Source organism: Erigeron canadensis, chromosome 1, assembly GCF_010389155.1.
Source record: "Erigeron canadensis isolate Cc75 chromosome 1, C_canadensis_v1, whole genome shotgun sequence".
In the NCBI taxonomy this organism is placed as follows: Eukaryota; Viridiplantae; Streptophyta; class Magnoliopsida; order Asterales; family Asteraceae; genus Erigeron; species Erigeron canadensis.
In genome coordinates, this window is record NC_057761.1 from 47,679,498 (window position 1) to 47,691,936 (window position 12,439).

A 12,439-nucleotide genomic window follows, 5' to 3' on the forward strand; every position below is an offset into this window, starting at 1 on the left:
AGAGAGACTTCTCATGTTTGGTTGCAATGAAGAATGAGAAAAAGAATCAAGAAGTGGAAATCAATTTTATTCCCCCCATTCTCCATAAATTGTAGAGAATGGATGGGAATGAAATTTATTTTTTTTTGTTTTAATGATGTTATATGTATTAAACTTAATTATTATTTAAATTTTTGTATTTTTTATATATTCATTCTCTGTTTGTACCAAACAACGGAATTTATTATCTTTCTAAATACTTATTATTTTTCCCACTATATTCATTTTCTATTACATATCCATTCTTTTTTATTCACTCATACCAAACACCCCATATAGTACTAGTAAGCAATCAACATAAATAATCTAAAGAAAATATTTATTCTTATTTTTTTTTATCATATCAGTATGGGATACAAAACTAGGGATGAGAAAAAAAACCCGAAACTCGTGACCAGCCACGCCCGAAGGGTTAACGGGTCGGGTCACGGGTCAAGCTTTTGTTGTATTTTCGAGTCACGGGTTGCGCGGGTCGAGCCGGGTCAAGCTAAAAACTGAAAAAAGGTGAAGAAAACTCGTGACCCGCCCGAACCTGACCCGAACCGAACCATCACGAGTCGGGTCATGGTTCCGATTTTCATGCACTAGCGGGTCACGGGCCGGGCCGGGCCATTTGCAAGAGAACCATTCAAAACACATAACATCACTTTTTCCTATTTTTTATGTAATATATCATATGTTTTTAACTATGTTTTATTTTAAAACAATTCGATGTAAAATCCCACATAAGCAAACAGGGTTATTGTGTCATGTGCTTTAATGCAAGTATATGAATTTTTTGCTAAAGTTATTTGATCTTATACAAAATTACAAACAAGTAAACAACGTTGTATACTAACAAAGCATGGTAAAAATAACTTAACTGTGAACCCATTTTTTGCAACAACTGGGTAGAACAGAATAACAAACCAATTTTGATTCGTTGGGTACAGTCTAACTTCGGTTTAATCATTTTGTTCATGTTTTTTTTTTACTTAATAATTAAAAAAAAAAGTTTTGTTAATGACAGCCCTTAGAATTGTCAATAAAAAATAAAAATTAATTGGGTTTATGGCTACCAAAATTACGATGTTGCGCCATCACAAAAATAGAAAATTGACAAATAATTGATGGACCAAATATGTAATTCAATATAAAAGAAAGATGGGAGGAGGGAGAAGGTTAACCATGGCTACCATTATTTTCCCATGTTTCTGTCCATCATCAGATGAAGGATTCTGGTTCTTGCATCTCTCACCTCAACGGTACTATTTTTTATTTCTATCCTTTTCACAATCCTTGATTTTCTGTTTTTTTTTTTTTAATCATGCCCTCACAAATGCATATCAAATAAAACATTTATCTTTTCATTTATTTGTTATCTGGTGTTTGTATAATTCACATTGTTCACCATTAGCCTTGTTAGATATATCATTTTCTTACCAGTTTATGAATTATGAATTATGTTAGATTTTTTCGACGAAAGAATGTATCGTTTATTATATTATATATATATGTAATTATTCGTCTGTTATCATGGGAATAATATTGATTTAGTCATCTCTTATGCAACCATGAAGCTTTTGTATGTGTTTATTTTGTAAATGTACTAGTTTTATATATGATGTTTTGTTGAATTTTTTTTTATGTTAATATTGTCAGTAATACATGGCTAAGGACGAAACGAAGGAAGGGGTTATATTTGCAGTAGAAAATAACAGAATTCTTTTCTCCAATTCTTCGGTTTCTGTTTCTACTGAAGGTAGAAAATGTCAACCATTACTGCAAAAAGAAACTTAATTTCTGGCATTTTATGATTTACCGTAAGTTGGAATGTTGTTAACTGCACTGTCATGAGTATTATCATTCATTGTTAGTTTCTGTTATTTGTTCATCTATATTGAATTACATTTTTCGTGTGTTAAGAGAAAATTGTGCAATTAATAGCTCCCCTAGAAATAAAAGTCAGAATATGTATACGTTTATCTAAATTCTGAAGTCTGCAGAGATATGTGTTTGAGACTACCCAAACACTTTCCGTAATTTGCAATAACAGTTATAGTTGCTGATCTATTTCCTGCATGAACTGTTTTCTGATTTAAACCATCATTAACTACCCTTGTGCACAATTTATGAAGCCCGTTGTATCCTATCCTTTCTTTTCGTAATCAAATTTTCACTTTGAGCGTCAGAGGTCGCAATTCTTAAAATCTCTCAGGTGTATTTTAAAGGCATATCCTAAACTTTTTTCTTCAACAGTTAGATATAACTTTGTTGAATAGTACCCCCCCCCCCCCCCCCCCCCCACACACACACACACAACCCATTTCGACCGTCACCTAAAATTACTTATTTTAATGGTTTTCGTAAGCCAAGCTTGCCTGCCCACTTTGAAGAATACATGGGTCAACAGGCAGGCAAGACAGAGTGGTTTGTCACTACTGACTCTGCGAAACCTAATTCCTGCCTTTAGGTGTAGGTAGCTTGTTTCCAAGTCCTTATATATATGATGGTTGTGTCATGATCCGAAGGAGCCTTAAGTACATGAATAATGGTTCAAGTCAAGGCTCCCTCCAACCTGTTTGGTCCAGCCTTGATTTCCATGATTTTTGTAAAAGTTGTGCCACTGACAGTCATTATCATCTGCTATCCAACAGAATCATTTTGCCACATCTACCCTTACTCCTTTACAATTTGCATGTACTTGCCATTTTCTTTCATAATCTTGAGTTATCCTTCTGTGACTAAATTTTTCTATAACATTAATTGCTAAAACTTTAGCTTTGTAGATAAAGATGACGATGCTTTGGACGAGTCGCCACTAAAGAATGTCGAGGAAAGTAGAAGTAAATCTGAACCAGCATCACCCAAGGACTATGAAACTGCAGGCTCATCTTCTTCGAGATCCGGGGTTTCAGATTTAGAAGCTCAAGATGATCCAAAAACTCATCCAAAACAATCTCATGGGTTTTTACGAAATTTAAAAAAGGCACCAACAGTAAGCTTGCACACATTTAATCCTGGCCTGCCTAGCATACCTTCTTTAAAGAAACTGACAAAGAAGAAGAGTCGGAAACTCATGCAGAGCATTTCAGAATATCCTTCCCGATTAGATGCTGACTTTTATTGTTTTGAGGCCTCATGGAAAAATTACTCACTTGCAGAACTCAAACATGCCACTGACAACTTCAGTCATAGTATGTTTATCTCTCCCACGCTTATTATTATTTCAACTTTCAAGCTATGTTATTCTTAGCACTGACTCTTTAATTTGTTAACTTGCCTTTTCTTGCCATCAATGTTTCTGAGAAACATATGCTCTTGTGGAACTTGTTTCTGCGCCCTTCAAGTTCATATATAGTAAAAGTGGCAATATGGGTGGGTTGGGCTGTTCGAATAACGGGTCCAAACTGATTCGGATCATATGGATACTTTTGGTACTTCCGAAACATGTCTGATTTTGCTTGATCTGAGATACTATATGTAAAAAATACTAGTTTAGTATGATAATGTTTAAGTTATAACCAATATTTTTGGGCAAATTTTTATGCTTTAAAATTACAATTTGGGCAACTTTTGACCCATCAGACTTTTACTTCTATTCAATGCATTTTTTGATCAAGTAATTTTGAATTACAAATTTCTTATCATAAACATTTTACGAAGAAAGTGATGCAGATCCTTTCAAAAAAAGAGAAACTGAAGCAGATGTCTGAAATTATGTGTACAGAACTGGTTACTTTGTTTTACTAACAGATACATATCCTGCTATTTGCTCGGCAATAGATTATTTTTCCTGTAATCAACTGATTAGTTCGTTATTAAAAGAAAGTCCCTTTTACTAATTACCTATAAAGCTATGAAGATTAATATCGTTTCAAATTAACTATTTGTTATACTTGTGCACTCGTCTATTGCATTGCGATGAAACATGGTTATCTATATAAAACTCACTATGCAATATGCCCTATAATATTTACATGCATGAAAATAAAATCTTAGAGTTAACATTGTTTCTGCACTTTGTATGATATCGTGAAGAAAACTTGATTGGAGAAGGAGGTTATTCTGAAGTTTACAAGGGTCATTTGCAAGATGGACAAATTATAGCAGTAAAACGACTGATCAGAGGTACACCTGAAGAGATGACTTCTGATTTTTTATCTGAACTTGGAATCCTGGTCCACGTCAATCATCCAAACATTTCTAATGTTATTGGCTATGGAGTTGAGGGCGGCATGCACCTTGTTCTTCCTCTATCTCATCATGGGAGCTTAGCTTCTCTTCTTTCGGGTTAGTTCATAATTACATTTTTCATTATAACTAGAGGCAGGAAATTGGGTGGGTCGGTTAGCGGGTATATGTGTATATTCTGGTAACAGTTGAAACGAGCCAAAACACATTTTCTCCAAATCTTTAACGAACAATTAGTGCAGATATGGTTAAAATAATTCTATTGTTTCAATAGCATTCTAACTTGTCCAGCTCATTTGACCCGTCTAATATTTTAGCTAACATGTTTGGCATGTTAGAAATAAAACATAGCCTGAGTCGACACTGTCATAAGTATATTCTGCAAATCTTGCCACATATTACATCTGTTCTAGCTTGATCTTTATAATAATAAATTCTTGATTAAAATACTATCTGAAATTATTCAACACTGTTTACCTATCTCAGGTCAGAAGGAGAAACTTAATTGGACAATCAGATATAACATTGCATTGGACACTGCATCAGGCCTCTCCTATCTTCATGAGGGTTGTCAACGGAGAATTATTCATAGAGATATCAAGGCAGCTAATATTTTGCTTTCAGAGGATTTTGAACCTCAGGTAATCCTATGACTTGAAACTTTCTTTTTATTTATCATTATGTCTAGATGATCTTTAACTTTTGGTATAACCATAGATATCTGATTTTGGGCTGGCAAAGTGGCTTCCAGATCAGTGGATACACCTCACTGTATCACAGTTTGAAGGGACATTTGGGTATGAAAGCAAAGGACCATTTTTGTTTTTGACGCTTATAGTGCATCTTTTCCGGATGGTATTTATTTTGCTTTTTTTAACTTCTATCTTCGTTATTAAACTACAGTTACCTTGCTCCTGAGGTTTTCACAGATGGCTTGGTTGATGAGAAAACTGATGTGTATGCTTATGGAGTCCTTTTGTTAGAAGTCATCACGGGACGTCCTGCTTTGGATGATGCGCAGCAGAGTCTGGTTATGTGGGTATGTATCATCTTCATACAGATGCAAACCAGAAACTAATTATGGGTATGTGATTTCTCCTTGACCAACCACAAACTAATGTATCTAATGATCGGCAGGCTAAACCTTTGATCAATGCGAAAAATGCTGAAAAACTTCTTGATCCTCATCTTGGCGGTGTCTGTGACATGGATCAGCTCAATGACTTGATATGGGTTGCTTCTCAATGCATCAATCATTGTCCAACCGAACGTCCAAAAATGAGCAAGGTGACATCTATTTACTATACTAGTATCCCATTAACTTCCGTTGCTTTATTACTTGTGTACCGTACGTTTATAATCTTGAACTTCAAAATTTAACCATGTTGCATATTGTAACACAGGTCTACAGGATTCTAAGCGGTGATGAAGGTATTCCTGATAATGGTAAAAAGTTCATAAAGCGTGCCGCCTTCAGAAGAAGGAAGTCTACTGGGGGAATAGATGAAGAACATCAAGACGATCCACCAAAGAAAACTGAAATGGAGTTGTAGAGTATATGTTGGTTGTTGAGTTCTAGAGAGATTTCCAAGGGTCAACTTGTAAAAAAAAACTTATTCTTAATGTTAGTTTTTAAAAGAACTACTTGCTCTATTGTACAAATATAGCAATGGACCATGACCAATCAATATGTGGTTTCAGATCTTTTGTACCTTGTTCAGTTGACCTTTTGACATTCTGTTGGTTCTCATCCTCCCCAAAAAAGAGTATTGTATTAAATCTTCATAGCAGATTGGTTGCAAGTATGTAAGAGAAGTTCTTACAGATGTTGGAGGTGATCGGACATGCATTTTGAAAGTGATTCCGATTTGGGACTGTTTGATTGAGACTTGATGGCTCCATTAAGTCAATTAGGGATGTTTGGCTATAACTTAATAAGCAAACGTCAACTTTTTTATCGTTAGTCAATACAAGAAGTTAACCTTTATTACCAGCCATCCCTCACGGCACACCAACTTTTGTACTATTGTCAGCACTTGTCTTGAGTATGTTGGTGGAATTCTCTTGTCTGGCTCTACTACTCTGCTTTTGGATAGCAGTACTGATCAAAATAGCCACAATACAACTGCTTGGCTTGCACATTTGAGGCTGATGTACTCACTATTCAGACATGAGTTTGAATACTCTGAAAGAAATGCTTTTAAGCCCATCAAGTCAGCGGCTCATATAATCACTGAACAGCCATGTGAGCTGCATGAGTTCCTTTAATCCATTCTAAACACTCAATTGAGCCACCCTATTTAAAAAGCGAGTTAATTTCCATACGGGCCTGGTTAAGTAATGAGATAGTTATATGTATACACTGCATATTCAAGCAGTAATAAGTTGATTATTACAGCTTTTGAGTCACTGTAATTAGTATTACATTAAGAAATTTATATTGTCAGAACACTTTCTTCTAACTCATCCTCCGGCAAAAAATAAAAAATAAAGATCAAAACAAAAAATCATTCCATTGCTGCTTTAATAGTTTAATGGGCTACCAAAGCACTGCATAGTGTATAGCAATGGATACTACAACAATAAGTTTAGTTGCCCCCTACAAGTGCTACATTGCGTAGAACATCGAACTGCAAAGTTCATTGTACAAAATTGTGTACTTATCGTCGGAAACCAGCACCAGCTTTTCTGTCCCTAATCCCATTAGGGTCCATATTCGAATTTTCTCTACTAAAATCTCCCCGTCCACCCCTAGAATCCATAGGTGGTTGTTGAGGGCTCGGTCCTTTCTTGTACCTATTTAATTGCTGGGGGCCACCTCCTCTTTGAGAATCATTATTCGGTTTTGGTGCACCAAACATCCCGTAACTTAATGCTGCTACCCCTGGCCCCCGTCTGTTTAAATCGGATTCCTGATTGCTAACACGGGTTTGACTTGGACTTTCAGGTTCATTTCTTCTCACAAGATGAGCGAAAGTTGTCCCCGTGGCTGCATACCTGTTTTGTGGTCCAGGAACCGTAACATTTGATTGTTTAGCAGCATACCTATTTGTTGTTTTTGGTGCAAACTTCACCATTCGTTCATGGTCAATATCATCAGCCGAATCTGATTCAACTGTACCTACAGGACCAGTATCCTCCTTGGTTGCAGAATCAGATTCATCCAAGCTTTGATCTGGTTCAGGGCTTTGTGCTGAGATATTACTATTTGACGGTTCTAGAAGCATCTTTTTGCCCGGTCCCTTCTTCAATGGCCCAAATTTCACATGCCGGACAACAACGTATGCTTGTTTTGCCTCTACTTTAGGCCCACTCTCCACAATAGAAAATTCTTCAATCTGCAATACACAAGTTCTTAAAGATCGAAGAAAATCAGAGGTAGCTGTTGAGCTATTCCAACGTATTTACTAGTAAAGAGCTCAGCTCAGACAAGTCAAATAGATCACACGAGTGGGAAGTTGCCAAAAGTGTATTCTTGTGGACTTGTGGTGCATAAAACCTCCTAAACTATTTTATTCAAAAAATCAAATTACTAATATAATTCTGATCATAAAACCTCATAATTATCTATTAACTTTTGCACAAAAAGCATCTCTGGTCAAACACAACCCCACCCTTTTTTACTTTTATCTCAAATGCAAAGAACCACATGAAATAATGAAATGCACATTATTGTACCAGAGCAAAGAGACGTGATAGCAGTCCTCCCAAGTCCTGATCTTCAACTTGAACACCCGCTACCATTACTGACATGCACTGTTTAACACAAGAATGTTATCAAATCCAATTTTAGTAATATTTTTGAATGTGAATACTGGTGGATTAACAATTTAACATTGGACATACCACTTGTTAAGTTTAATTAAAATCAGCCCCTATCAACAATGACAACAGTATATTAGCTATAAACATACCTTGACCCGGTAACCACGATCAGCTAAACGCTTAACGGTATCTGCTTTTGTTTGCAAATCATGCTTATCCTAGAAAAATAAACATTTTGTGAATACACATCAACAGACAGCACAAATAAAGGAAGCCAACTACTTATTGAAAACCAAAGATAATAAAACTAAGTTAACAGCCTAAACTTGAAAAATGATGGTAGTTTAATGCATGACTTTCTTAAAAGTCTATATTATGATTTAGTTGGTAGACAAGGGCATATCATGTTCTATTAACTCTAGTTCTCTACATTAGCTTAGTCACTCTTAATTAATGTTAAGTTGATGATATAATGTGATATAATTGCTTATTCTCCATGTTTACACATTTTTGTTATAATTAAAAGCTAACTAGAATACTGAATGTTATCAGAGTTCTCTTTAGACTGAAGTCTAATGGTACGCAAAGCTCGGTTAGTAACCTAGTCGGATACTAGTGTTTCAAAAGTTCCCAACATGCGATAGTACCTTTTGTTCAATATATTCCACCTTTGTACAGGAATCAGCGCTTCTCATTAACTTCAACTAGCACGTTACCCGCGCAATGCGGCAGTGGTGGTTGTGATGGCGACAGGTGGTGATGGCGGTGACTATTGGTGGTGGTGGTGGTGGTGGTGTTGAGTTGTGTAGGTTGGTATAAACGTAATTGATGTGAAGGTGGTAGTGGAGATATTTTAAAAATTAAGGGTTCAGAATGTAAATTAGTAAAATAAGGGTTGAGGGCGTAAATTAGTTCATAAAGAGCAAATTGGGTAACTTTCTATGACTCTTTCCAAAAGAAAGGGTTCATTAAGGGTAATTAGGGCATTTTCAAACTAAGTTTTGTGTAACTATTTCTAAAAATAAGGGGGTGGATAATAATCTTTATATAGTAGTAAACATAAAGATATCAAGGAAGATAGAAGTTTGTTTTCAAGTAAAACAACTAGACTACATCTAATATACTTAATTTCATCTGACAAACTGAAGCAAGTAAGCTACGCAAGTAAAAATATATGATAAAATCAACATGTCATTTAAATTTAATAGCTTACAAACAATCATAAGGTTAGTTATAACTCACAATAACAAGCATAACAAAGGAATTGGTGCAAGTTGTATAAACTAGTTCCATAGAGCAGAATTTAAGGAAGGAACTTACGATTTTGTAAGTAATTCGAACTTCTTTCAGACCTCCTTTACGTAAAACCAAGTTAGACTGTAAAAATTAGACATATATAAGACAAAAATATAGAAAAATCTTAGTCTCGTATATTTCATGTATTAGAACAACCTGACATCTCCTCTTGTAGTAAATTATATATTAGCATACTGTAGAGAATATCAAGAATATAAGCAAAGGAATCCGGCAGAAGAAACCAACCTTCTTTTTTGTTTGTTCTTTTTCCCTTACTTGCTTTGCATACATTTCTTTGTTATAATCCATGAGCTTGCAAACAGGTGGATTAGCATCTCCTTGAACCTGCAACACAAAACATGAAGATATTGTTAATAGTATATCAATATAAGAAGGCTTCATAGCACGTAACGAAATTATGATGCTTCTTAGGACATTAAAGGAAAATGCTAATGTCATTATCAGAAAGATCTAGGTACTCATTACTCTATAGAGAAAAGTGGTACCTCAACTAAATCAACGTCGAGTCTCTTTGCACGCTGCAATGCTTCATGCTTTGACACTACACCATGCCCTGCAATTTTTGGTTTTTGCATTATGGTTAAAGATTATAAAGGGAATTAAATGGTCTAAAGTAAATAAAAATATACATGACAAAATAAGTTGGAAAGATTACCAAAATATATATGAATTAGCAAACAAACCTTCATCGGTCACGAGTCTTACATACTGAGCAGATATTTCCTCATTCATTCGTGGACGCTTATCCTTGTCGTCATACTTCGGCTTAACCTAGAAACCCATTTCAAAACATATTGCCAAATCAACACACAACCACAACCACAAAACAAAAACAGGTTGATTCAAAGACTTTCACTTGATTCATAAATACTAGAACCATAACTATAATACATAATAGCATTCCCCAACATAAAATTTACAATACCCCTTGTTAAAATACATCCACACACTACTTATTCACACATTTGTGCTGAAACAGGATGATGGATTACCTCGAATACCACTAGGCCAAAGGCCCTTCAGCAAACATAAACAAGTTCAACCCATATACCTATGCTTGCAACACTCTTACAAACACATAAATGTCATAACAACTACGTTTACCTGAACCGCCGGTGCCGCATAAAATCGCACATTGTAATCAAGCTCCACACGGGGGTTGTAAAAATTCAAACTTTGACCATTCAAAACACCAATTTTACCTTCGCGAATAACCGAAGAAGACCTATATATCTGAAAATAGCATCTTGTAAACTGTTTCGATAAAGCCCTTAGTTGTGCTTGCTTCGTTCTAAGCCCAAACAACACCATTTTTCTTCTTCTTCTTCTTCCTATGTCACATTAATATATCCAAATTTTAAGCTTAACCCACTATAATTCAAGACAAACCCATATAAAAAAAATTATATATATGTTATATAAAATCATCTTGCATATTCTATAGAATGGAATATTTTTTATTACATATATTGAAGCTAAATATATAGTACATCTAAATTTTATAGCTTTACATCAACTAACAATATATGCAAATACAAATAATAAGATAAAAAAAATAATAAAGATGTAGAGATGAATTGGACATAGGAAATGAAAAAGGAATTAAGAAAGAAACATACTGAGAAAACTGAGATGGATTGGGCGTAGTGAAAATTGAAACAGAGGCTGGGTAGGAAGCTATGAAAAAGGGAACAGAGTGAGGGAAGGATCGGAATCAAACGGGTTTGGGCTCAATTCGGGTCATGTTCCAGGTCGTATTTTAGTTAACCCGTTTAATATTGAACTAGTTGTATACCCCCGGCTTTGCCCGGGGTCGACACGGAAACTTAAACACACGAATTATATGGAAATTACCAACCATTATAGTTGTTTTTCGATTTGCTTTCGTTTTATCACAAGTTTAGTTTTTAATAATGACCCTTATTTAGAAAAACCGATCCCATATGGTAGAGTTATTCACCACTTAACAGAACTAAATCAATATATATAGCCTTGTAATGTAGGTACCATACTTGGTACACATGACTAAAAGGTTTTCGTTTATTTACTTTTTTTAATTTTTTAACGGAGTATAAATTTATCTAGACGTTTGGAATAAAAGATGAAAAAGAATGAGTATTATGATGTAAAGTGCTTTACAAATATAGTATTATGTGCGTGATTTAAACTTTAATTTCTCCGATTTTCAATTTGGCATACATATTTTTAGCCATATAAAATTATATTAAATCCTTTAAACATGTAGATAGTTGCAAGTTGCAAAACAGTTTTGTTAATTAATGAAATTAGAATAGCCTTTGCCTAAAGGGATGTTTAGTATAATGGAATGAAAAGGGAATAAAATGAATGGAAAAGACTTCTCTTGTTTGTTTGTAATGAAAAAAAAAATGAAAATAAAGAAAGATGAATCAATTTCATTCTTTTTATTCTCTACAAATTGTAAAGAATGAATGAGAATGAAAAAAAAAAAATTATTTTCTTTTTAAAATGTTATATGTAATAAATGTATTATTATTTAAAATTTTATTTTTCATATATTCATTATATGTAATAAATGTATTATTATTTAAAATTTTATTTTTCATATATTCATTCTATGTGGTACCGGAATCCATTCTCTTTCTAGATAATCATTCTCTTTTTCACTATTTACATTCTTTATTATATTTTTATTCTCTATTCTTTGATTCTAAACACTCCCTTTTTTTCATTCACACTAACTTGACACGTCTCAATAATAAGAAAACAAATATGTCCACAAGATAACAGATTAACAATAACCATCTATATATGCACCCACCATTTCGTTTTATATCGGTACAAATTAAGTGTTCCTCTCATTCTCTGTATAGTTTTATTCACCAACATATTCAACTTTCCCACAATATCATCCCACCGTTTTCTCAGCGAAAGTTTACGGAGCCACATATGTTAAAATATGCACAATATTTCATTTTCTTATCACCATAAATAATGTTATATTGCATAGATTCGTTGTTGTTGACGATATATCGTCATTTGATGGTGGCGGCGGTATGTATCTGATTTCTTATATTTGTGTATGGATAGGTTAATGACAGTGTTTGGCCACCGGGGTTATAGATCCCGATGAGGTTTATGTCCAGGGTGGTTTGGTGGTGGTTAG

The 12,439-nt window shown here is 34.4% G+C and overlaps 2 protein-coding genes across 3 annotated transcripts; one reads left to right on the forward strand and one right to left on the reverse strand.

Annotated features, from left to right (window-relative positions):
• The first annotated feature begins 1,176 nt into the window (after positions 1–1,176).
• On the forward strand, positions 1,177–5,916 carry LOC122583992 (receptor-like cytosolic serine/threonine-protein kinase RBK2). Of its 2 annotated transcripts, XM_043756369.1 has the most exons (9): positions 1,177–1,283; positions 1,681–1,780; positions 2,808–3,215; positions 4,060–4,311; positions 4,699–4,853; positions 4,930–5,009; positions 5,116–5,251; positions 5,350–5,499; positions 5,616–5,916. In XM_043756369.1, exons 2-9 carry the CDS (start codon positions 1,687–1,689, stop codon positions 5,763–5,765), a joined length of 1,425 nt encoding a protein of 474 aa, XP_043612304.1. In that variant the 5' UTR covers positions 1,177–1,283; positions 1,681–1,686; the 3' UTR covers positions 5,766–5,916. The 2 variants fall into 2 exon arrangements, with proteins under 2 accessions (XP_043612304.1, XP_043612301.1); XM_043756366.1 differs by lacking the exon at positions 1,681–1,780 and having other exon boundaries at positions 2,800–3,215.
• Positions 5,917–6,700: 784 nt separating this feature from the next.
• LOC122605779 (translation initiation factor IF3-1, mitochondrial) lies at positions 6,701–11,100 on the reverse strand. The gene is made up of 9 exons (XM_043778738.1): positions 10,914–11,100; positions 10,399–10,625; positions 9,978–10,065; positions 9,780–9,847; positions 9,520–9,618; positions 9,298–9,354; positions 8,127–8,195; positions 7,891–7,968; positions 6,701–7,550 (listed from the first exon to the last, which is right to left on the reverse strand). The coding sequence occupies exons 2-9, from the start codon at positions 10,603–10,605 to the stop codon at positions 6,873–6,875; spliced, it is 1,344 nt and encodes a 447-aa protein (XP_043634673.1). The 5' UTR covers positions 10,606–10,625; positions 10,914–11,100; the 3' UTR covers positions 6,701–6,872.
• Positions 11,101–12,439: the final 1,339 nt, after the last annotated feature.

Excerpts from the sequence above, each read along its gene's own strand:
- LOC122583992 (XM_043756366.1), top strand. The coding sequence starts at position 1,183 with ATGGGAGGAGGGAGAAGGTTAACCATGGCTACCATTATTTTCCCATGT. Across the intron at positions 4,312-4,698 it reads CTTAGCTTCTCTTCTTTCGG|GTCAGAAGGAGAAACTTAAT; the intron begins GTTAGTTCATAA and ends TACCTATCTCAG. Across the intron at positions 4,854-4,929 it reads CAGAGGATTTTGAACCTCAG|ATATCTGATTTTGGGCTGGC; the intron begins GTAATCCTATGA and ends GTATAACCATAG.
- LOC122605779 (XM_043778738.1), bottom strand. The coding sequence starts at position 10,605 with ATGGTGTTGTTTGGGCTTAGAACGAAGCAAGCACAACTAAGGGCTTTA. Across the intron at positions 9,848-9,977 it reads AAGACTCGTGACCGATGAAG|GGCATGGTGTAGTGTCAAAG; the intron begins GTTTGTTTGCTA and ends CAAAAATTGCAG. Across the intron at positions 7,969-8,126 it reads ATCGTGGTTACCGGGTCAAG|TGCATGTCAGTAATGGTAGC; the intron begins GTATGTTTATAG and ends TGTGTTAAACAG.